The sequence below is a fragment of the Typopeltis vanoorti genome, chromosome 20 (genome assembly GCF_054136105.1).
Source record: "Typopeltis vanoorti isolate ZY-2024b chromosome 20, IOZ_Tvanoo_1.0, whole genome shotgun sequence".
In the NCBI taxonomy this organism is placed as follows: Eukaryota; Metazoa; Arthropoda; class Arachnida; order Uropygi; family Thelyphonidae; genus Typopeltis; species Typopeltis vanoorti.
The window spans coordinates 82,318,208-82,344,857 of NC_143568.1; the positions used below are offsets into that span (position 1 = coordinate 82,318,208).

At 34.6% G+C, this 26,650-nt stretch overlaps 1 protein-coding gene across 2 annotated transcripts in view; it reads left to right on the plus strand.

Annotated features, from left to right (window-relative positions):
- Positions 1-26,650, plus strand: part of LOC150095602 (cysteine protease ATG4C-like) — a 158,926-nt gene that overhangs the window by 95,880 nt on the left and 36,396 nt on the right. For both annotated transcript variants that reach the window (XM_090409877.1, XM_090409878.1), the window contains exon 7: positions 17,782-17,858. In XM_090409877.1, the coding sequence (XP_090266003.1) occupies positions 17,782-17,858 (77 nt within the window). The remainder of the gene's footprint in view (positions 1-17,781; positions 17,859-26,650) is intronic.

Consider the following 26,650-nt stretch of genomic DNA (forward strand, 5'->3'; position numbering starts at 1 on the left):
CATCCAAGAATCCAGTTTACTATGGAAAAGGAAAAGAACAATTGTTTACCCTTCCTAGACACCTTAGTCACACGCCTGCCTAATGATACACTTGCCTTCACTGTATACAGAAAACCCACACACACAGGCAGATACGTTCACAAACTCTCCCACAGCCACCCCTCTCAACAATATGGCATTATTAAAACTCTTACCAAGAGAGCCCACAATCTTTGTTCCAGTGGAACTGCCGTCACTACTGAGCTTAATCACATACACAGCACTTTCCTCTCCAATGACTACAGCGATCACAGTATGAAAAAAATAATCAGTTCCTCCCCCGTTCCCCGTCCTTCTCGTCGACAAGATTTTAAAAATGCCATCACCATACCCTACACCCATGGCACATCCGAAAAAATAGCCAGGATACTAAAAAAGTACAACCTACATGCAGCATATAAGCCCCACCGCAAACTTGCTACCCTTATCCGTTCTACGAAAGATCAGCTCCCTCCTCCTCTCTCTGCCTGGAGTTTACAAAGTACCCTGTTTCTGTAAGCTGGCATACTTTGGACAGACAGGCAGATCAGCATCCATCTGCCTGGAGGAACACAAGGCTTACATCTGTAAACACAACTATGGCCATTCAGGCTTGGCTGACCATGTTTTGGACACCACCCACAGGGTATCATGGAAGAAAACCACCATGCTCCACCACAGCAAATTCAACAAAGAGAGACTTTTCTTAGAAGCAGCAGCAGCTCTCAGAAACCAACCAAATCTTAATAAATACGGTTGCATTAAGCTTCCGAAGATTTAGGAAACACTCATCACCAGAGGTCCCACCTCACATTCCAGGCCACCTACTACCGCTCTTAGAGGGCGCTCCACCTAGATAGGACTTTAGTGTCACCCACGTGGTTGGGCTTAGTGTTGTATGATATTTGTGTGCATGTTACATTAATTGTTTTTGTAATCCCCGTAGATATCCTAGTGACTAGGACAAAATATAGGAAGTATTAAATTTTATTTTAATTCTTTTTGAGTGTTGTAAAAAAAATCCATTAAGCCTCCAACATGATGTCTGTTATCTGCAAGACTCAAGTTGTTTCTCCAGTGTGATAGACCTCCAGCAAGCCAAGTTTCTTCTACCCTTGCATAAGTTGAAGTTGTTTCAATTTTATACTACTATCCTTCAGTCTCTCTTAGTGTTCATAGTATTAGGGCATGTTAAATAAATTTCCTAACCTACAGCTAAATATTGTGTGAATGTACATCCACAAGATTCTAGGCTTGTAAAGTAGAAGAATGTATCCTATGTTAAATCAAGATTAAACATAAGTGCCCACATGATCCTTATAATCATTTCCTGATACTATGATAGTCCTAGATAATTAAGTTTACATTATTACTAGCTAACAAGTTTCATCCAAATTAATCCAAATAAATTAAGATGTTATTTGTCAGTATGACGCCAATAACTTCATTTCCTTATGCTATCCCTGTTTGTTAATCATTCCCTTTGTCATTTTGTTCAGGTGAATGTCTTGCATTAGCTCTACTCACACATTCCTAAATAGGAATATGTGAGTAGAGCTAATGCAAGACATTCACCTGATTAGAAATTAAATTAAGATATTGGAAAGTAATTTGACATCATTAGATGTCAAATTACTTTCTAATATCTTAATTTTTCTGTTGTTGATGTTATCTGTTCACTCCTATATTATCTTGCATACTGCTGTAACCTATGGAATGGTGCAGTATGACATTTTCTGTCCTTGTGTTAGCAATCAACCTACCAATTACACTTTTCCATGCCTACCTGCATGCTCTTTTGCATACATTTGTCTGTGGTCTGCATGACACAGTTCGACAACTTGCAGATCTCTGTTCTTATCTAGTTCCTTACTTATGCAGGCTTCACATGCTTGATTCTGTGTTCATCCAGTTTGTATGAACACAGATTCATTCTCTCTTCCTAATCATTTCCTATAATAACCATTCCTATCATTAATATATAATAACATTATTATATAATGTGAGCAAGTTGCTAAAACATGACCTTCCTTTAGTAAACCCATGCTGTTTGTTGCAAGTAGAGATTCTCTGTCAACCCATTTCTGAATGCGAGCCCTAACCAACTTTTCCAGAATCTTCACCACCACTCCTGAGATACTGATTAGTCATTAGTTGGATATGTCAGTCTTTACACCACCCTTATGCAATGGGATTACCATACATTCTTTCCGCTCCTGAGAATCGAATTATATAGTCTGGTCAAGGGAATAGCTAGTTCAGCTGAACACTCTTTTAGCATCCTTGCTGATATCCCATCAGTTCATGTTGCAGAATTCTTATTCAGTTTGTGCAACAGCTCTAATACTTTCTCTTCACCTGCATGAGTTTTCTTATACTGTGAAGAGGCATTGGTGAATTCAATGTTTCATATTACTAGGTTGATAGCTTTTAGCAAAATGGCTCATTAGTAGAATAATCACTTCTGCATCAATCACCCACATACCATCTGCATTCAGTAGAGTTTTCCTTTCAAATTCGTTATTTCTTTTACTTGCAGCATAACGGGTTGTCTTTAACTCACAGAGCCAGTTTCTTTTCATACTTGGACTTAGTTTTCTGTATAACACTTGTGACTCATCTGGCCTGCTGCTTATAATTATCATAACTGATATCATCCTTATGCACATGATATTCCTTCCACATCACTTTTTTTTAACGAATTTCTTGGTTAATTTGATTACACATCCATTTCGCTCCCACTTTATTCTTCAAACTCTAGGGATACATTCTGATATTGCATCATTAAAGTATTTTTAAACACTTCCCACACGTTGTCGATATCCTTTCCATTTAATAACTGATACCATGGTACAGAACCCTGCATACCCCCCCCCTCAGGTGATCATAATTTCCTTCTTTGTAGTTCAGTATGTAACCTTTTCTGAATGGAACATTCATAAACTTAGCAACTTCTCATGTGAGTAGCTCCTGATCACTGTCACCAACTGGAGATGGAATAGTTACATCTTTAACCGAAACCTCCTCTGACACTATAATCAGATCTAACAATCTTTGACCTCGAGTTCTTTCTGTCACATACTGCTTGAGGAAGTTGTTCTGCAACAGCTCAATAAATTCAGTTTCTTTCTTCTCATTCAATTTCACAGCTACCCAATCAATGTTTGGATAATTAAAGTCCCCCATTATGATTACTCTTTTTGCACCCATCGTATTTATTTGGTGATGCATTTCTTCGTCACTCGCCACCTATCCGCCAGGTCTGTAACAACACTCCACTATTTATTTAATCTTGTTAGGCTCCACCTCAAACAAGATGGCGTCAAACTCTCTGCCTCATGAACAGCTGTTACTAGTATTGTAGTCATAGGTCTCATTTATCGCACTTATCCTTCCTAAAAATACTATACAATTTTGCACTTGATACCAGTTAGTACATCTGCTTCTGATAGTCGGGTTTCATTAATGCCTATGTAAAATCTTGTATAGAAAGAAATTTAGAATAAAAGTTTTTCTATACCGATATTACTTGGGAAATAAAATATACTTGTAATTTGATTAATACTTAACTTATTTTGCTGTAATAAACCTGAAAAAAATGTTAGCATAAATTGTAATAAGAAAATTGTGCAGGCAAAGAAATAACTCAGATGGGATTAAAAATGTAAGACCTGAGGCTATCGCAACTTGTGAAGGTCAATGAAGTACGGGGTTCCCAACTTAACTCAGCGACCACAGGGTGGCTGAGAAGACCCCTCCAGGAAAATCCGGGCTATTGTATCTGTAGGAGTTCCAAGGTCGGGAGAGCTGAATAAAAGAGGGAAGAATCGATGAAAAAGGGGCTTTTCGGTTCTGGCTTTCTGTTCCTGCTCTTGCTACGGGGAGTTTCCTGTGTCCTGCTGTTCCAAGGACGGGGATCCACGTCCCGCTAGCCGAAGCCCGACGATGATAGGAGGTTCGTAATAGCAGTGACGGTCTATTCCAGAGTTCCCACTGCTAAATTCCTTGGCGATCTCCACATGTGACGTATCATCGATGTCATAAAAAATGCTCTTGTGTGAATTTAATCGGGAAGTAGAAGAAAGTGTCAACGATCTCTAGGATCTTGTGTAATGACCTGGATGACAAAGTAGCAAGTAAGTAAGACTTTTTGTATAGAACTTTCCTAGATGTGAAATTTGTGGCAAAGATTGCTGAATTTATAGTTTGTTAGCATTAAGAACAGTAGTAAAGACGGGAGGCCATTTTGTTAAATTAACTGTGTTAATAAAAAAAGTAGTTTCCAGAGTTATGAGGAATTAGATAATGTTATATATTGAAGAGGGAATTGTATGTGAAAGTAGTATGCTTAATAATATTTATAGTCTGAGTTAAATTAATGTAAAGCGTATACTAGTTTGCTTCCGTGTCTGATTTATATGTGAGCGTATTTATTACATTAGTCATTGAGCTTAAGTGAGAAATGTTTAATTAATCAAGTGGAGAACCAGACATGTGATTTTTATATTATTTCCATGTCATTTTATTTAGTGAATTTGAGTTGGATTATTTTAGTATGTATAGTGTTACCCCTTTATATGTATCTTGATTTAGCATGAATAAATTGTTTTATTTGTCAAATAACTTGCCTGATTCTGCCTGACCAATGCACTTCTCATAAAAAGATAGAACCTGTGTGACCTTAAGAGTAAAAGTGGCCACAACTGACGAATAGTAGATTTAAGCATTGATTGACTTAAGGATAATTATTAGAGATATTTCCGTGTTGTGCTGGACGCTATTCTTGCAAGTATTGGAAAGATATACAATTCCTCTACGTGATCTCTGATGGTGCAGTCATAAATACAAATAAATTTTCAGAGATCAGTATGAGAAAAAGCCAGCTATTTAGACAAAGGAATTGGCTCCTGCCAGAGACAATTCCTAAATTCTAAAATGAGGAGGGGGGGGGGGATTAAATTGATAGACTGAAAGGATTAAAGGTGATAGACTATTTCAAGCAACGAGTTTACAACTTGGAGTTATGACTGTTAAGTTAAGTAAGTCAAGTTAAATAAGTAAATAAGCAAAGAGAAGAAATATTGAAGTACAAACATAAAGTACCATATAAAAATAAACATTTTTACTCCTACAATATGAGGTTCCACTATATTAACCAAGGCAACAAACTCTACTACTTTGTTTGTGATACTCCTTACCTGCATGCTCTTTTGTATACATTTGTCTGTGGTCTGCATGACACAGTTCGACAACTTGCAGATCTCTGTTCTTATCTAGTTCCTTACTTATGCAGACATCACTTCACATGCTTGATAGGTACGAACTGGGTGAACACAGACTCGTTCTCTCTTCTATAATATTTCCATAATAGTAACCATTCCCATCATTAACAGTTATCTAACATTATCGCTCTTACACACAGATTCTCACAATTCCTCCCATCAGAAGTCACTTTCCCTCACTCTGTGTTAGGTTTTATATCAATTAATAATTTTTCAAGATTCCTGATTCCGAATGCATTTGAGTGTAGAATGTCCCTCTTATACAAATTAAATCTTCCCTCAAACTCACTCCACACATCTAAATGTGGGGGGGGTCTGTGTTTTCAGGATATATTAGAAATATTTAATTAATGGGAATTCTGTATTTGGCTGGTACACTTAAACTAATCAGTAATGAAAAGCACATTTACATATTGGTGGTTTAGTATTAGAATGAAAATGAACCATGTTGTGAAAAACAATCTTCCCAAAAAAGTCGCAATGCTACGTGGCTTCAAGCAAAATTTATTTTGGCATTAAATACAGCATGCAGATCCAGTGCACTATATTTAGTGACAATTAGAGAATTACAGTATTTAATATAATTAGAGACAACTGGAATTTATGAATTTGTATAGTGAAAAGCATCCTTTCTCCAAGTCATCATATTGCACAGATGTAAACTCAGATTGAAACTTTATTGCACCACTAAATTAAGTACATATCCTAATAACCTTTTGCAAAGTAATTGATGAGGGGAATTTATTTACTTCGTGAAGCTGAAAATGAAAAGCATTTATGTGATATGGTTTTTTTTTTCATAACTAATAAAAAAAAAAATCTTGTAATATTCAAAAAAAAAAAAACTTATGCAGTTGCTTCACAAATATGGGTCCTTACTACAGATGTTCCATGACTTGTAAGTCATGATTGCTGTTTTTACCCTGTTGAATAGTAATCAAACAATAACAGACAATTCTAAAAAATGCACCACCTTAGTAGCTAATATAAGATAACTAAAACAGTCAATAATTTTCAAATTTTAAAAATAAATAAATAAAATAACTAAATATAAATAAAGTTAATACTTTTAAAATCTGCTAATCTTTAACCCCCATAAAGGGAGATAAAGATAATTTTCCTTGGAGATAATTGGAGAAATTATCCTTGGAGAGTTCAGGAAGAATGTTGGCAGCTGCTCTCATTGATAGTATTTGTAAATTACCCTCTCACTGACTGCACATTTTCTCTCTATCTATAATACAGGAAATTCTCCTGTATTATACAGTTCTCTCCTTCCCTCAGATCTACTTCCACATGAAAATTTCTAAATCATATTATTCACCATTATCATATCTTGGTAATAGACTTAACACTCTCCCCCCCCCCTCCTTCTGATCCTCAGTTCATTGGCCACACCACTGTATTGTTACTCCATCACTTGAATGAGTTAATAGTAATACGGTTGTCATTTATATAGATATAAATCATAATATAGACATCATTACTTATGTATAAAAAATTAACTATTTATATTAGCATAAAATCTTTACCCATAGGCATCTTTATTATGAATGAATTATTTATTTATTATTTGGCATGTGTAATACAGTAATAATAATTACTGTATTACACATCTGAGTTGTGATCCAGTCTAGTGCTGACGGTGCAGCTTGGAGAAAATTGGACCAGTCACCTTGATAAGCACAGACTGCATTAACGCAGATCGTCGCCTATGTGAGGAGCTTAAGGATTTTTTTCAGACATAGCCAAGTTAACCGGTCTTGGGCGTGGACAGCAGGGTTTTTCTCTCCAGATTATTTGGGGGGGGGGGGTTCCCCCCTCCCGCAAGCAGCAGCAAACCAGCCCCGTGAACTCGCACAGTTACAGCCATATAATATACCAGGAGGCATAGGGCTAGTCACCTTATCCTCAGGATGGATATGACTTAGAAGGGCTTAAGATAGCTCTGTAACAGGCCAGTAGGCCTGGCACATAGAAGGAAGAATATGAGAAGGAATGTGTTCCAGAATTTACCACAGATCATGGTGACAGATTTTTGGTTATAACAGCAAAACATAATCGACGCACCACAACAGGTCAGCTTGCAAGTTGGCTCCATTCAAGCACAGATACCCCAACATGCTGTGGCAGGATGTCTAAAACAAGTACATTTATATGCCCAAAAGCCTATAGTCTGTGTCCCTTTATCCATAGCTCATCATAGAGCATGCTTCCTGTGGTGTTATATTCATAAAAATTCAACAAGACACCAATAGACTAATGTACTCTTTACAGATAAGTCGTTTTAGTCTTTCCTCCGATTTCAGATGATACTTGATCTGGCGTGAAAGTGGTATTGCTTACCATCAAAAGAATGTTCTTGAAAGGGATAGAGGTGTGGTGAGGTTATGGTATGAGGAGGCATTATGGTTAATAAACACACCAAGCTACAAGTGCTGGAAAAAAGGACAGTGACTGGTGAACGATATTGCAATGAATTCTTTAATGTCATGTTCGATTGCTTCGTAGTGCTGTAGGCAAAAAATTCATTTTTATGGATGACAATGCAACACCACATCGTACACGAACAGTGGAGATACTTCTGGAGACTGAGGATATTAATCAAATTGAGTGGTCAGCACACTCTTTAGATCTCATATAACACGTGTGGAACACAGTAGGGAGACTCATTGCTGCTCAGAATTCCCCTCCAGAAAACAAACAAGGCCTTATATTTGATCTGAAGGAGAAATGGGCTAGTTTGCCTAAAGAACTCTTGAATCACATGGGTGCTAAGCATAGTGCAACATTTTGAGAGCTGCATCACAGTTCGGGGTGAACATATTCCATACTGAAATGTCTCTCCATATGATTTTCTGTAAGCACTGTACATTAATTCCTCAACTGCGTCCTTAGGAAATTTGTAACTTTTGCCAGAATTTGTATAAGATTTATAACGCATTTTTTCATAATATAATGTATTACTATGTTGACAATGAATGTATGTCTGCATTTGACTGTAGTCATGAGAATTTTTTCATATTGAGTTCATCCTTAGCTTTTGGACACCAGTGTGGTACATTGAAGATAACTTGAAGTTCTGTGTTGGCAAGCCTATTGTTCTGATGAAAGCAGGATATTTCATTTTTATCTGCATTTGGGCATAGTCTCCATTTCTTAAGGTAATCCCCTTTTGAGTTCCTAGCTGGATATTAGTTTCTTCCAATATTAACAGTGATGTCACCTGCGTAACAGAATCTTTTGGCTTCTTTATCAAGGAGTTCTGAAATACAGGTAACCCTCGTATAACGCGTTACTTATACAACGCAGTTTCTATATAACTCAGTCTACAAATTCTAGTAATCCTTTATCTTTTTTTTTATATTTTTCGCTGTGTGACTTAAATATCAAATTTTATCTTCGTTAAATTTGTGTGTGCCTGTATCGCGCATGTAGTTATAAGTAGCGAATTTATATTAGGGGAAATACCCTTTAGCACACATGTACATCAATTGTTTACCATATAAAGTGTTTATTTTGAAAATTGTCTTCATTTTCTGCTAGGAGAGTGCATTAAGTAGTTAATCTCAAGCTGAGCACTTTATTTTCTGATGATTTACATACAATATGTAATGGTTTTTTTATGTAAAAAATTTATTTTTATAGTAATGGCCACTTTAGAGGACATTTGCAATATGGTTGAAAACGAAATTAGTGAATTGATGGGGAAATAGATTTAAATGAGGAGGAACTGGTGCAATTAATAGATGACAGCGAACCAAATGGGGGGGGAGTTCTGCCAAAGATTCTGATTGTGATGAATCCTTTAAAGAATTCAGTTTACAGAAATTAGCAGAAGGATTGGACTTGGCAAGAAGGTTAGAAAGTTATTTTAAGAATAATGATCCCTCAATGGAGCGCTCTGGAAAATTCACAAGACAACTGGATATTTGTTTAGCTCCATATGATGAACTTAATAAAAAAATGCAGCATAGTGGTAAGCAAGGTCTTATTACTTACTTCTTGATAATTAAACAAGCCAAAGTATGCAATGAGAATTATACAAATGATGTCCAAGAGATTTCAAGTGATGACGTCGTCTGGACACTTGTAAGTAAAGAACATCTACGAAATGTTAGTTTTGAAGACAGTGATGACGATTAAAATATGCAGCTTATTTTATTTTGCCTAAAACATTATATTATGTGCAATGAAGTTTCTTCCCGGAAACTCGGGTTTTTCATCCTGTAAACTCAAGAAAATCGACCATAGTACCCACATTATTTCAGACAGTAACATATCCTGTTAGGGGTTAGGTACCAAGAGATGGCAGCACTTGTGTGCCAGCCTCTTCATCGGTGGCTGCCTATAATTAGTGATAGACATAGGCCAGCTATCTCTGATTGGCTACCGGTGGAGATTGAACTGCCCACTTAGTCTCCCAAAGCTAGATCGGGTATAAAGGCCTCGCTTACTCCCTATAAGGGAATAAAAGGCGTTAGCTGATTTATTTATTTTTATATAAGTTTATACTATGTATTTGTTTCATAGTTTATGTTTTCTTAACTTAAATGAATTATCTGAATTAAATAAAAATATTTTTTGTTGGATATGTCATTGTTATTTATATAGTTAAAAAAAAAAAAGATTTCGGGGCGTAACCCTTCTTTTTCTATGTGATCCAAGTCTCGCATAACGCGATTTATATAACGCAGCATTTCTATGGAACCTAACATCTGCGTTATACGAGGGTTACCTGTATACAGATGAAAAAGGAAAGTAGCTAATATTGATCTCTGAAGATAGATGATTTTTTAGTTATTTTCTGTTCACTAATTTGTTTTCCTAGAGTCACTTCATACCTGTTGCTTAGCATATTGTTTACTAAAGGAGATTGTAGTTAGGCAAGAGATGACTAATAAGTTTATATATTAGACTCTTCCTCCAAACTTAAGTTACCGTTTGATGAATACTCTAGCTGGTTTGAGTTATTTTTGAAAGCCTGCTTTTATAAATGATGTGATTGATATGACTTGAACACCTTTTTAGACCTAACAGCAGCTGCTGTTAGGTCTAAAACTTGTCTGTTCCATAGGTATTTGATCCATGAAATGTGGTTATCTTGAAAATAAGCCTTTCTAGGAGTTTGTATATGTGCAGCTCTATAGGAGTTGATCCTTTGATTTACCAGATTTTAGTAGAGTAATGATTTTTTGTCTTCTTAAATTGTTTGAGTTGAATATCAGTTTTCAGATTATCAGAAAAATATTATGCAAGCCACTTTTTGACATTTGTTTCCAAGTTCAGGAAAAATTCCATATGAATTTTATCAAAACCAGGAGCCTTGCTGGCTTTTGTCTTTCAACACTAAATCAGTGTCTTTGATAGAGAGAGAGAGAGATCTTGAAAATTCTAATTCTGATAGGCAAATTGATTTAAGTTGGTAAAGTTCTATTCAGTTTTATCTTAGTTGATTTGTAATTCCAGTTTTACAGCAGCATTTTCTCCAACAAGGCATATATCATCCTCATATCGTAATATTATTGTTCTGTTTTTCTCTAACACATTTTTCTAATGCTAAATTAAAAAAGGATGGGTAGAAGGGCATTTCCTTGCTGCAATCCTGTCTTAATATCAAAAGGTTCAGATCTAATTTCATTAGTTAATACCATGCTTCGGCTGTCAGTGGTGCAAATTTTGATTAGTAGCTGTATTATCTTATGCGGTATTCCTAGGTTCATCTAATATTCCCCAGAGGCCTTCTCTGTGAATGCTATCTTGTGCTTTTCTAAAGTGTACAAATAAAATATGGACCTGCAGATTATCATTTTATCATTCATAGATCTTGAAATATTTATGATGTGATTAGTGATCTCATTTGGTGGAACTTCAGATTGTTTCTTGAATCTGCTTGTAGTAACCTTCTACTTGCATAAAAGGCTCTATGTTCTCCTATTCGAGTATTTGAAATTGTGGCTTGAACTCCCTGGAGGTGTCATGTAATAATAATAATTTAGCAATGAAGATTAATTGGAAGTTATGTCTACAGTCCATTCAGCTGCATCATTACCACAATCATCATTTCTGGAATATTTCCAGTACTCCATAGTGGCTGTTAAAGTTGCTTGCATATACTGATGAGTGTCTGCCAGAGGCTGGATGCTTGTAAACATAGATAATATTAATATCTTCCACCTTGATAGCAACACTGCGTAAAAGGCTGTTATTTTCTATATTTGATTTCAAGACTGGCACATGCTCGACATTATTTCAAATATATGTTGCTATTCCATGTTTGGGGATATGCTGCTCCAGTGATGTAGAAATTGGAAATAATGCACCTTCTTCAGAGTTATTCCTCTGAAGCTGTATGGGTGTCTTGGAGAAGCAGTTCATCAATATTATCTTTGAGAAAAAAAAATATGGAGAGGTAGTTGCACTCTGTGCTGCTAATACCTTTAGTTTTTAATTGGCAAATTCAGACAGAATGCTCAAGCTTTTTAGTCAGTCTTCAAAAGGATAATGTTCTATAATCTCTTGCTACTGCATGATAATAGCCAAAAGATCCTGTTAGTCTGGCGACTAGTTTTTGCTGTAGCTCATTTATTATTATCCAGGGTACACTATGAGGAGGTGAGCCAAAATTGCACCCCTATAAAATAAAAATTGTATGCTAATAGTTAATTTTCTTATGTAAGGTATCTATCTAATTGTAACTCGTGCATGTCTACTTAAATTTCCATTGTTAAGCAGATTGCACTTGAATCTACATGCACTTATACAAAAATTGAAGTTCTAAATGTGTGATTTGTTTTACATGTTGGCATTGACTGTGTTTACTGGCCTGGATGGGTGGATAGCATACTTTCTCTCCAACTAACAGACTGTGGGTTTGAATGCCACTGTGTGCATGGGTGTTCATGCAGGTCTAGGTGGCAGATGATTTTCATTGCCGTGTGTAAAATCACCACTCTGCTTATTTAATGCCAGAGGTGTGCCTTGAAAACATTTTTGTTTTGATTTCAGGAGACTCAGATTATCTAATCCTTAGCTACCCATACTATTAATGTGCTGCTGATTTACAGTGTTTTATGGGTGGGATTCATATGAAAAACCATATGGACATAAATCTTATTAGTGTCAACTATTTTTATGATCTCTTGTTTGAGAGGAAAGCTAACCAGTATATATTATGGGTATTTTGTAAAGTAGAAAGGTGGTATATATGTAATCTGATTACATATAGATGGCAGTAGGAAGATTTTTTTTAGATTAAACGTTTTATATTCAGTGTTTGAATGACATTTATGAAATATTATTCCAGATGCAATAATAGACCGAATTCACTCTTCTCTATGAGCTAAATTTTTGAAAATGCTAAATATTTCAACAGAGTGGATAATGCGAAACAGTGTCTATGAATATAAGTTGGATTTACAGCAAACCAAACAAAATACTCTTACTTCCTTTTAATGTAAGTATTGACGGGGTTTAATTTTAGGTATCAAAGGGAGCTAAAGTATCTTTTTTTGTTTTCTTTCTTTTTTTTTCTTCACTAGTGACTTTGCTTCTAAAATAAGGGAAAAAACCCAGAAAGATAGAACTTGAGGAGCATGCAACCAGGTGGCAAAGGCATTGACAGTATTCTAAACCAGATAAGTTTGGCAAAAGTGTTTGGGGGGTGGGAGAGATTCAAAGCAGTATTTCACAATATTCCATGTATAAGTTAACAGTGGGGAGAAGAAAATGAGAACCATTTTCTGTACCTTCATTACAGGAGATTGTTGAATTTTAGAAAAAAAAAAATTCAAAAGTTGTATCCTTACTGTTTTTACATTTCCCAGTTTGTTTTAGTGTTTCATGATGAATTGCATGTTTAATTTCCATGCACATGCTAAATGTCCATCTGTCTTAATTCTTAGTCTAGTATGAATGTTTGTTGCACCCAGTGTGAAGTAACCAGGGCTTCTGACCTAATGTCCAATCCTCATCTTCTTGTGGTGCACCATGTTAGGTATCTACCTGGATTCTGAATGAATGAGGATGGACTGGCAATTTAGGATTTAGCCAACTAAATTGTATTCTTATTGGCTGAAACTACAATGTAAAATGATGGTAGTACAACATGACAAAATTTCATGCCAGCTGGTGCATTGCCTGGTTAAACAAGAGCACCATTGTTTTTGCCAGGAACCAGAGTGAACAGCAAAAAGTCAGCTACTGGAACAATCCTGAAACATATCTGAACTCAACATCACCAGAGTTCAATATCAGTACTATCAACATAGGAAGCCTGAATGGCAAAGAAATGAAACTAGCAAAAGAATTAGATTAGTACCAGATTGATCCACATAATAGGGGTGACTAAAACAAAAAAAAAACAAAAACTGGAAAAATATATTATTATTATTATTATTATTATTATTATTATTTGACACTTCCAGGGAGTCCAAAGACTCATCGAGGGAGGGTATCTGCTCTACAGCTCTGTCTCCACTGCCGACCACCACCATTAGTTTTTCCCCAGACAATCACAAACATCCATGCCCACAGCGGTTATATTCAGGCATAACAATCAGTGAAAAGGAGTAGCAATAGTATTCAAAACTAAATATGAGGCTAATCTTCTTGAATGAAATTTTTAGAGAAAGCAACTGACACAATGAAAAAGGAAAAGTTGATCCTTGGAGTTGTTGGAGATCTAAATAGCAGAGTAGGAAATGATTGTCAGACATAATGACAAAAACCTGTTGGATTTCTGCTCAGGACATGGACTGGTTATTACTAACACAATTTTCCAACATAAAATTGTGCACAAATTCACATGGAGAGAAGAAGCAAGAAAGAAGGAAAGTCTCGTTGACTATGCTATTGTTGATAGTAATGTTTTCTCCCTGTTGCAGGACACCAGAGTGTACAGAGGATTTGAAATTGGAAGTGATCACTATTTAGTCTTGAGCAGGATAAAATTGAATTTCATATTGAAAAGAATAACATGTAAGAAAGTTTTAAAGCGAATAAAAGTTGAACAGCTCTCAGATGTGAACTGTAGACTAAAATACACAAAGATTATTGAAGAAAAAATGAAAGAGTTTGAGAACAGGAACCAAACCTTGGAGATTTGGTGGCAAACCTTGAAGAAAATCCTGATTGATTCAGCCAGAGAGGCATGTGGTGAGGTTGTCTGCAAGGATAGAAAAATCAGAACTCCATGGTGGACACAGGAAGTTAAAGAGGCGGTGAAGGAAAAGAAGAAAGCATATCAAAAGTTCCTGGCAAATAAGTCAGCTTGTGCTCTTAGAGAATACAGAGACAAATGTAAGAAAGCTAAACACTGTGTAAAACTAGCTCAACAAAAGTCATGGGAGGACTTTGGCAAGAACATAGAAAATAAATATCAAGAAGGTAACAAGATATTCTGAAGGCTGTTTAAAAAGCTCAGAAATAGAGGAAAGAGTGCTGTAAAAGGAATTAGAGATGATAAAGGTGACATGAAAACTGTAGAAAAGAGATATCCTTGATGTATGGAGTAATTGCTTTGAAAAATTGCTAAACGAAACAAGCAATGATCACAGCAAGGACTCAGGAATATATAATTGGACTGATGGGCAAGACTAATAAATGCTTTACTGTTTTTTATAAACTGTGAGGAAGTTAAAGAGCTTAACCTTCTTGGTTAGAGAAAAGAAACAGATGAAGATTACAGATAAAGAAACAAAGTTCAAATGATCTTTATGTTTAGAAACAGTCATTAGAAGAAACTTGGTGAAACTTCAACCATTGCAAGCAGCAACTTAAATTTTTAAGCATACAATTTCAAGAATTGGTCAAACTCCATCTTTGGTCACCCATATGTTGTGCTCAGTGCAATAATGACTCAGAGCAAAAGGTACATTGTGCTTTCATAAATCTGGGTTACTTATCTTCAGAGCAAATTTAATGAGAATTTGCCTTCCAGTTTATTTCTGGTACAAGCATATAACAGAATGATTGTTTATACAAAGGTAAAAATTCTGGACTATTTAGCCAAATACACTGTGGACAGTTCATCGGGCATTCCTTAGAGGTCTTAAAAATTTATGCCATGCGTGTGCAAGAATAGCAGATTCTTAAACAAATTTGATGGATGACAAAGGCCACCGAAAATAGTTACATTACAAATATTGCAAAAAAAAAGAAAAGAAAAGCCATTTGTTGGCTGAGTAGATATCGTTTTCATCATTCATCTTAACCACGCTACCGGCCAAGACGTCTATAGACGTCAAGGTTATCATAGATGCGAAGTGCATATTAAAATTGTAATACCATTGATATTACATTGAAATATATGATGGATACGAAATGCATGAGGATGCTATTTGATCCATAATAGCCGGTAAGTTGGTTAAATTATGCTGTATATAACGAAAATTACTTAAATACACTGAATGCGCTCTAATTTGTAGCATTTTTGTGTTTTTTTGTGTTTTCTGTTCAGAAAACCTTGATTTTGCCACATGCTGTTGTAGTACAACTGACAATGTAAACGTAAGGGCTATTATTCACTAGGAATTGCTTATGTGGCTATGTTGATTTTTCTGTAGCTATATGGCAGTGCTAACTATCAAACTGTGCAAATAAGAAGTTAATCGGGTATATGCAAATTAATAAAAAATTCAACTTTTGTTCGATTTGTGCACCCTCTATCGGCATAATGTCGAAATACCCTATAATTAACATATACTGTTTCTCTATCAAACGCCCGTTAATAGACTGTTGGTTTGCATTGTAGTATGACATAGATATGTGAAAATCCTTTAGCTGGTAGGTGATTTTTGTCATGCAGTCTGAGACCACCACTTTGCTTATTGAAGGTCTAAAGTAGATTGAAAAGGTTCAATATTTGGCCTCTAGAAAGAATCATCTTACCTTATCCCATCACTGAAATGTACTGTGGGTTTCCAGCCTATTGTGGTTAGATTGACCAAAAAAAAAAAAAAAAAATCCTCTTAAGTTATGACAAATAAATAAGAGGGTAAGAATTTTGTTGATATGGTTATGTTTCTGGGAAAATGGTTATTAAATAGACTCTGTAGATTTAGGACCCTGAAACCCATCAGCATTAATTGAGCCTACTAGGTGCAGTCCAAAAATTAATGTTTTATATGATGATGTAAACAAGATACAGCTTATTTGTTTTGACTTGGGAGGTGGGCAGAATTATCTTAAATGGATATACTCCAAACATAGTTACTTCTGCAAGCTGAAAATCCTAGCAACCTTAATGATTAAAAAAAAAATATAGATATATAGTAAGAGAAGTGTTTCCAGTACTAAATTACTATTTTGTTGAGAGGCTATCTTTTTCTTAAAATTTTATCTGATACACATACACATGTGAAAGGTTGTAAGACCTGCAGAAAGGTTTTTTCACTTTCAAAATCTATCTCTAATCCAGAGTATTTTAGTAATAAGGTGTGCCACCTTTTGGCTGCTTGTATATGGAAATATGAGTTCGGCACTATTTCAACCTTGATATCACATCTGTGGGAGCCAGATGAGACCTCAGTAAAGATCAAAATTGGGCCACTACCAGACCTTCCAATAATGCATAGCATTAGACATGTCCATATGGATATATGCATTACATTATTGGATACCAAGGCAGTTTTGTGAAGTCATTAGCATCTATATACAAGTAGCCCAGTTGTGAAGCAACTTCACGTGCAAACTTTGTTTGCTTACACTTGGATAAAGGATGAAACTAAGAATATAATTTCTTGGCATCTTTAATTGAAAAAATCAAAAAGCTTTTTTTCATGACAAGAGCAACCAGAGGGAAAGTTGTAACTTAATTACAAAGGATAGAAGGTAGCCCATAGGATGGTACTTTACTCAGCAAACTGCCATAATGCGTACCTGATATTAGTGGATTATTCATAATGACACTATGCAGTGGCCTGTCCATTCCATGGACTTCATTATTTTATTAACATTTGGGTTGGTTGTGGGGGTGTAACATTTTATATCCCACCCATATCAGCTATTCTTAAAAGACTGACAGAATATAATCATGCTAACTGTTGATTCTTAATGTGCAAATATTATGCAACATTTTGGAAGAAGTTACTATAAGACATCTGTAGATAACACTGGTGCTTATTTTGAAATTTTTTTTTTCACGATAAGTTTGACTTTAATAGTAGTCTCTTTTTTGTAACAAATGATTCATATTGTAATGGTCAATCTAGTAAGCATTTGTTTTCACATTTGTAAATTATATTTTTGGTTACTTGAGAATATTTCCCCTGATTTCAAATGTATTTGAATACCAGAAACATTTCTGTGTTCCCTTCCTACCAAACTCCAGTTTTAAATCATCACTCAAATTTATAAGGCAAAAAAAGTCATTAAAGTAAAGTTTTTTAAAATATCTAACTTTCAGAGTTATTCTTAAATTGACTTTGCTATTAAATTTTATAATCCTTGGTTTATTTAATTTTTATGTTTTTATTGGCAGGTGACAAGTGGATCTATCTTGATCCGCATTACTACCAATCAACTGTGGATGTCTTAGTACCTGATTTTCCTATTAAGGCATGTAGGTTTTCATTATATATATATATATATTTCATATGTAACATAGGGAACAGAAAGAAAATACATAGTGTAAAGAAAATATATTTGTCCATTAAGAATTATTTGATTACCATCAAGTTAGTTTGATGGTATATGACCAGAAACTACCAAAAAAAAAAAAAAAAAATCCCAACTCAAAATTCTAATAAGAGGAAAAAAATTTAAAAAATAAAAGTTAAGGTAAAATTTTAGAAAGAATATAGAAGATAAATATCATGAAAATGTATTGAAAATAAGAAATGACAGAATTTCTTATTTTTAGTTTTGAAGAAGTGATAGGAAATGCTCACAAGGAGTTCTATCATTAGTGCATTTCAGTATTGAAATAAAAAAAATAAAAAAACTATTAGAAATGTGAAATCCAGCTGGCATTGATGATATTCAATTAGAAATACTAGATTATAAAGTATAAAAGTTTATAGTGGCTACACTGTATAATTCCAGATGACTAAACTATCAGTTGTACCATTTCTAAAAATAGAAATAAGACAATGCGAGAATTAACACAAGAAATCTCTGAGTATTTCAGATAAGATTCATGAAAGCATACTTGATAAAAGACTAAGAGAAAATTGAGAATAAACTGAATTCAGGTCAAATTGGGCTAGATATTTATTTTAAGACATAGTAGAAGAATCATTGTAATATAACTAGAGTTCTGTATTTAAGTCTTGTAGATTTAAAAATGGCATTTAATGAGTTTCAAAGAGAAATGCTGCTCAAAATGTTACATTTGTATGGGGTAAATTATAAAGAGCAGTATATAGCCTATCTAGTTGACTCTCAGCAAATTTGTAATGACTTCAGGAATAGTTTGTTAGAATGGATAGTTTGTCTTTAGATTAGAATTGCACCTATGTGGATTTGGTTGGGACTTCTCATTATGGTATTGTAGTCTGCGAGTGAGTTATGATATTTACTATAGTAAAAAGTGGCTGTACTTCAGTCATAAGACAATAGTTAGAACTAAAAAATGTACAAGAAGATAGTTTGTAAAATCAGATGTAAGACTAGAAACACATGCCTCCTCCCCCCAACTCTTCATCATCTATATGCATCATGTTATGAAGGATAATAGCATTAAACCTGATATCAGAACTGGAATTTGAAAATCAATTCTCTACTTACATAGCTTATAATTTGCTAACTTACTAACTTAAGTGAATAATTGCTATGACAACTTCAGTATGAAAATTGAGACTAACGTTTTCTTCATAGGAATATGAAGAAAGCAGTAACTATATTCTCAGTGGTGAATTTATAGAACAGAAATATTTTGATTATTTATTGACAATTTTTGTGAAGATGGCAAATTAAACATAGAAATTGATAACAGTTTAAACAAATCAGATATGGTAGAAAGTCAGAAAAAACAATGTTTCAAATCCATAAGTTAAAATAATGTTTAACTTGTGGATTTGAAAGTTAGGTTAGAAATAAGTCAACTACAGATATGACAGAAAAATTATTGGAATGAACAAATAGGATCAACCTAAAAATGAAGATATTAGGAAGGAACTTTATCGTTAGCATTTAAAGATGTGAGAATAGAATTAATCTAAGGTGGAATATGGTAAAGAGCCAGTAGTTCCTTAGAAGACCAAAATATGATCTGAAACTGTTGGAAACTGCAAGTAGCATTAATTTGGAAGAAAATTGTTGATTGGAAGCCAGTAATCTAAATTTAAGTATGTTTTACTGTCATAATAACCATAACCCACCCATGGCACCAGTGTACTTGAGGTTTATAACCTTTCATGGGTAAGAGTCACATAAAAGAAAATCCTTAAACTTTTTTGAGGATATATATATATCATTAAACCTGCAGACAGTGTCTGCACATAGCAAATCTTATTATGGTTTATGTAGCAAAGGCATACAGAGAATATCTAATTTTATTTCGTGATGATTTGGATTACTGATCACTTCTTTCTTCAGATGTGTGATTTGTACAGTTTGTACAAATTTAAAATAAAATAAAATAAACATATGGCTATGCATTAGTCATATACAAATTAGAAATGACCTCTCTATATATATTGTGTTGCTAGTTGTTTTGAAGTGTTCTATACAAGTTGTTCAATGGCTTATTGCTAGTGTATCATTTCTTGGATATGTAATAGGGATCTGATATGTTTTACATATCAGATCCCTATTACATATGCGATATGGATCACACTATATTCTTTGCTGATTGGTTGGGAATCTCCGATTTTAGTGTCTAGCATATGTATTCCAGACATTATAATGTCTGGAATACATATGCTCAAGTGAATCATTCCACCTATGAGATTTGAGCTGTTTCTCCTGGCATATTGACTCAGGCATTTAGTTGTAGTGTCTTGAAGGATGAATACAGAGATATGCAACACTTCCTGTGTGGTGAGATTTTATGGAAGAAACTTGTCTCCTTCACCATGACAGAATATTCGCTATCTCCTGTATCATACTGTAGGTACTATTGCAACATAGAAGTCAGTGGTGTGCAAAAACTTTGCTGGCTGCACAGAGGAGTACAAATCTTGACTCATTAATATGGTCCAGGATATATCCGACTCGTGTGATGAGTCAGATATCACAAACTTGTGGTGAGCTTGCCTGAATAGGTGATATCGACCTATTTTAAATCATTTGTTTTAAAAGATTCTAGTGGTTACATATAATTGTTGTCATGTGATGCTTGCCATGGAAATGTTAGCTGATTGCCATGCATTATCCTACTGTTGTTAAACTTTAGTTCATATTTATGAATTTAGGGACACGAAACACATGTTGAAATGATCATTTTACTAATTATTAATAAAATAACACTTGACGTTTCAACCCCCTATATTGAGGTCATCATCAGAAGGATACATGTGTATACGGAACCAAGCTACATGCTCTTGCACCTCTATACCAGTAAATTAAATCTAAGCTGTTGATTAATCTTTTTTTTAGCCTGACCTCTAGCAATAATTGTGTTGTGTTGGTTTGAGTTGTTTTGTGTCCCTAAATTCATAAATATGAATGCTGATCACCGTGTAACCTTAAAAGAAAAAACTTTAGTTCACTTTTATACTGAGAATGGAATATTGCACTTATTTCAAAATACAGGTAACCCTCATATAACGCGGTACTTATACAACACGGCCTACAAATTGTAGTAACCCTTTACTTTTGTACTGTACTTTTGCATTCTGTGTAATTCTCAACAAATAGTGCAATTAGAGACAGCTGGAATAAAAACGGTGCTAACTAATGAATCACATGTCCCCTCTCACAGAAACTATGCTGTATAGACTCAAGCAAAATCATATGTTGCACTGAAACACAACATCTAACTAAAAACTATTGTCCAATTTTTCAATTATGAAATAAGTGTTTGTTTGATTGCATTTGAAATCTCAATGTCATTATGGCAGATCACAAAGGCTAACTTGAAATAAAATTTTACCAAGAATTGAAACATGCCATATAATGAATGTGTGAGTTCGTCTGCCAGCTCAAATGCAAACAAGCAGCCATAAAATTCAACCAAGGGTTGAAACTTTTGTGTGAGTTGAGCCAGTCGGTAATGAGAAGTTCCATCGGAACGATAAATGACACGCTGTCGTGAATGTGTTAAAAAACTAATAGTGAATGTTGTTATGACAGTTTCAGATGTTATGGAATTCGATTGAAGAGAATTAGCATTTCAACTCAACACTTGTCGGTTGCCTTTATCTTTGGGTCGCGCGATCTTTTTTTAATACCGCACCAATCATATGCACATCTTTATAGCTGCTCTCTCGTGTAAAATAAAATTCAACTTGTACGTATTGTAATAATTAAAAAAAAAAGTTGAATAATTTATAAGCATATAAAAGGATATAACCTGTAAATTGTTGACGTGGCAGCAAAATTCTCAGACATGCCACCTCTAGCACGAGTGCCATAGGTTCGCCATCTAGGGTTTACTGTATAAAGTGTTTATTGTTGAAAATTGTCTTTGTTTTCTGCCAGGAAAGTGCATTAAAAATCATAAGTATATTATTCTCAAGCTGAGCAGTTTATTTTCTGGTGAGTTACATACATATGCAATGCTTTTTTTTTTAATGTAAAAGTATATTTTTATTGTAATGGCCACTAAAACTGCAACAAAAGGGGAAAAACCAACATTGAAGAGGAAATTCATTTCTCTCTAAGAAAAAATTAAAATCTTGGATTGGTTGAAAATTGTAAAAAAACCAGGAGTTATTGCAAGGACTCTGAATCAACAATTCAAACAATCAAACAGAATAAACATAAAATCTGAGAAAGTGTTATTGCTGGGTAAGTGCAAAGCGCATTGCTCATGTATGCGATATTCTAATAGAAAAAATAGAGAAATCTCTAATGATTTGGATAGAAGATTGCACTCAAAAGAAAATTCCTTTGGATGGACACCTTATTAAGCAAAAAGCTCTCAAAGTTTATCAACATTTAAAGGAACTTGATCAAGATTCTTCAGAAAAAATCTCTCAGCATGGATTTTGTGCCAGTAAGGGTTGGTTCGAAAACTTTAAAAAGCGGTTTTCTTTGTATAATCTTAAAATCTAGGGAGCATCAGCTGCCCGGAAATACCGGAAAAAAAGCAGAACTTTTAAAAATCATTGAAGAAGGTGGTTATAGTGCACACCAGGTGTTCAATGCAGGTGAATCTGGGTTATATTGGAAAAAATTGCCAAAACACACCTATAGTTTGAAAAATGAAAGATCAGCTCCTGGATTCAAAGTTTCCAAAGATAGAATTACTTTACTGTTTTGTAGTAATGCATCAGATGATTACATGACAAAACCAAAGTTTATTAACCGATCCGCAACTCGTGCAATGAAAGGGTTTGACAAGTTCACCCTACCTATTTATTGGCGGGCCAACAAAAAGGCATGGGCTACAGCAAGCATGTTTGAAAATTGGTTTTTCAAGTGTTTTGTACCCGGTGTACAAAGTTACACAAAGAAAAAGAATATGGACTTCAAAATTCTAGAAATTTTAGATAACGCACCAGGCCATCCAACAAATTTAAGCCATCCAAATATTAAAATAACTTTTTTACCACCTAATACTACTTCACTTCTTCAACCACTCGACCAAGAAATAATATCAACATTTAAGTCATATTATATTCGGCGAATATTCCAATTAATTTTGGAAAAAATGGAATCTAATTCAAACATGACACTGCCTCAAGCATGGAAAGAGTTTTCAATATTGAATTGTGTGAAAATTATTTCTCTGTCCATTAAGGAATTATAACCCTCTACACTGAATACTTGCTGGAAAAAAATATGGCCTGAAGCCATTCTGGAACAAAATTACGTACCTCCAGTGGATGCTGAGCTAAGTCGTATAATAAACGTCGCATAAATTTTTGGTGGAGAGGGCTTTCGCGATATGGTTGAAAAACGAAATTAGTGGATTAATTGATGGAGAAACAGATTTAAATGAGGAGGAACTGGTACAATTAATAGATGGCGGGGAAAGTTCTGCCGAAGATTCTGATTGTGATGAATCTGTTAAAGAATTCAGTTTAAAGAAATTAGCAGAAGGATTGGACTTGGCAAAAAAGTCAGGAAGTTATTTTACGGATAATGATCTCTCAATGGAGCACTCGGAGAAAATTCACAAGACGGTTGGATATTTGTTTAGTGCCATATTATGAACTTAATAAAAAATTGCAGCATAGTGGTAAGCAAAGTCTTATTACTGACTTTTTGATAACTAAACCAGCCGAAGTATGCAATGAGAATTATAACAAATAATGTCCAAGAGATTTCAAGTGGTGACGACCTCTGGCCACTTAAAGAACATCTACGAAATGTTATTTCTGAAGACAGTGATGACGATTAAAATATGCGCTTTATTTTATTATGTCTAAAACATTTATGCATTATGTGCAATGAAATTTATGTGCAATTTGTAATTTTTATAATTTTATACTATGTATTTGTCTCATAGTTTGTTTTCTTAACTTCCATGAATTACCTGAATTAAATAAAAATATTGTTTTTGTTGGATGTCATTGTTGTTTATATAATTTTAAAAAAAACGATTTCGGAACCTAACCCTACTTTTTCTATGTGATCTAAGTCTCTCATAATGTGATGTATATAATGCAGCATTTCTATGGAACCTAACATCCGCATTATACGAGGGTTACCCGTATTTGTTATTATTCATGATAACTGAAATGAAACTTTATTTATTTATTTAGTATTTTAAAATATTATATTTTGTATTTTATTTTAAAATATGAAATTGCAAACTTTGAATATTTGAGTACTAAACTGAAATCTTGCGTGGATATTTCGTCTGTATTCTTCTAGCTTCTATTTTCACAACACCACCAAAATTTCCACTAATATCTGAGCTATTGTTCTCCATAGTATCCCTAGTATTTATATTTTAACTGCGCCCTTTGGGATATTTAGTTTAAGATATCTTATACATAAACAGAAAGGAACTTAAATAACTGAAAGTGCAACTATTGCAGTCGTGACACTACTTCTTATTACTCAACATTTATTCCTTAAACTTCCCGTTTCTTAACATTAATTCCCCGCGTGGTTAGGCTCGAATGTTTCTAAGCGGTGCATTGGATTAGCAATATCAGACAATTTCTTTTATCATTAAACAAAAGGTTTATTATTTCTCTAAACATGGTACATATCAAAATACACAACTAAATTACTTACACACTAAAATTAGCTTAATACAAGTAGTTGGGCTATGATTCGACAAAGGTTACTATGATCATGTCGCCACAAAATTTTTTATACAAAACATGAATTCACTTAACATAAAAGTTTTAGATCATCACACATTAATAGATTATTCATCTCCAAGTACACTAACAAATACATTAACTACCCTAGCACATATTTATGACAATTCCGATTCTCTACACATCACACTAGGCATTCAAATTCCTCAGGCTACTTGGTTACTCAATTTACACTAATCAAACTCAATATTCATTAACACACAACTATGTCATTAACTTTCCTTTTACAATATAGTAGACACTCAAGATTCTTAGGATAATTAATTATTCACAAATTATCAACTCTAGCTAGCTTACTTTTAACACTCTCTGTCAAACTCTAAAGTCCTATTATAATTTCTCCCTAATCACTTTAACAGTTCCGTAATATGACAATGGTATCTATCACATACAACTTCTAGTTAACATAAGACAAAATTCACAATGCCTTTCTTTAGCTTCACTTACGGGCCTTCACCTTCTACTGAATGAACTTGCTTGCATAACTTCTTGCAGTTCTGGGCTATATGAACATCTGTGCCGTCGGCTGTACTATCCAAAACGAGGACATCGATATTTTCACAGCTTCCTATGACTCTGGTATATTTCTCTTTCTACATAGGAATACGGGAATATCTTTCCCGTTCACCTTCGATTCCTTGTTGTGGCATGAGGATATATGCCATATCTCTCCACTCAGGAACACCGTGAAATCCATTAGAAAACCAAACTAAAACCACCGCGACTATCCAAACGATTCTTCTCTTCTCGCTAAAAGGCAAAAAGGCCTCAAGCCTCCTTGACCACCTAAACGTCTTCCCCAAGACCCAAAAGAGCCTACTCCTCGAAAATCCAAAGTCAAAAAGAAAAAGCCTTGAAGGGGGGGTTACCAACCCTTTTATAGCTGCTTCCCTAACGGCGCCCTTTCTTACTTCTTTTTCCCACCTCCTACTTGTTTTCCGTCTGTCTACCAATTGGGTGGCATTTTGGCCGCCATACATCATTTTGATCGGCAACTCGTAACGAAGTTCCCATCCGGGCATAGGCCCTAAGCGATATTCCGTTATTTCTCTTGTTAGCCTCTATCTTAACTCCCTTTCAAACCTTTTCTCAGAATTCTACTTAAAGCTTAATCCGTAGCCTCTTACATAGCGTATTTCATGACTCATCCTTTTATACTTATGCACTTAACTCTTTCATTCTTAATCGCATTACTATATTAATTCTTAGTTAGCTACTTATTTAATACAAATTCCTTGTTTAGTCATAATACATCTTAATACATTCTTTTCTTTCGTTATCTTAACTAAACAATAGACCTTTACATTTTACTCAATTTATACTGGATGCAAGAATATTACATTAACTAAATTATCCTTTTTATGCAGGGGTTTTTATTTATGTTATTTATTTTTCATGTTACACCATGATAACTGAGAATACTATATTCTCAAGATATCAGGAGTAACAAAGGTCCCCCCTTTAAACAAAAAAATTTCTCTAAGAGAAATTTCTTTTTCTCTAAGTGTTTTCCACTCCTTCTCCTCTCATCTCAATAGGAACTTGCTGCTTGTTAAAAAAATACCTTGTGAAGTGTATGCACCGAGCTCTGCTACGTGCTTTATCCTGACTGTATCTCTCTCCTTCTGATTTCCTTCTCACACCTAACCCATTTACTGAGAATTTCTTGTCAGACGTCCATTTATCACAGGCGTGCATCCTTAAAGGATAAACTCCTTTCCTGTGATCTACGTTCCCATTTCGTCGGGGCCTAAGATTGTATCGGGATTGTTCTAGTATTCTGTCTTCACTTTGATCCCTATCGACCCCATTTTCTGTTCTTGTCAGCACTTGCTTGTTTGCTATGTCTTCCCCCATGCATTGTTCAAACTGATTGAACCTGGAGAACTGCCTTTCTGAGCCTGGCATTTCTCTCTCTCCTTGATAATCCGTACTGTTCTCTCTTCCTGAGGGGGCATTCACATT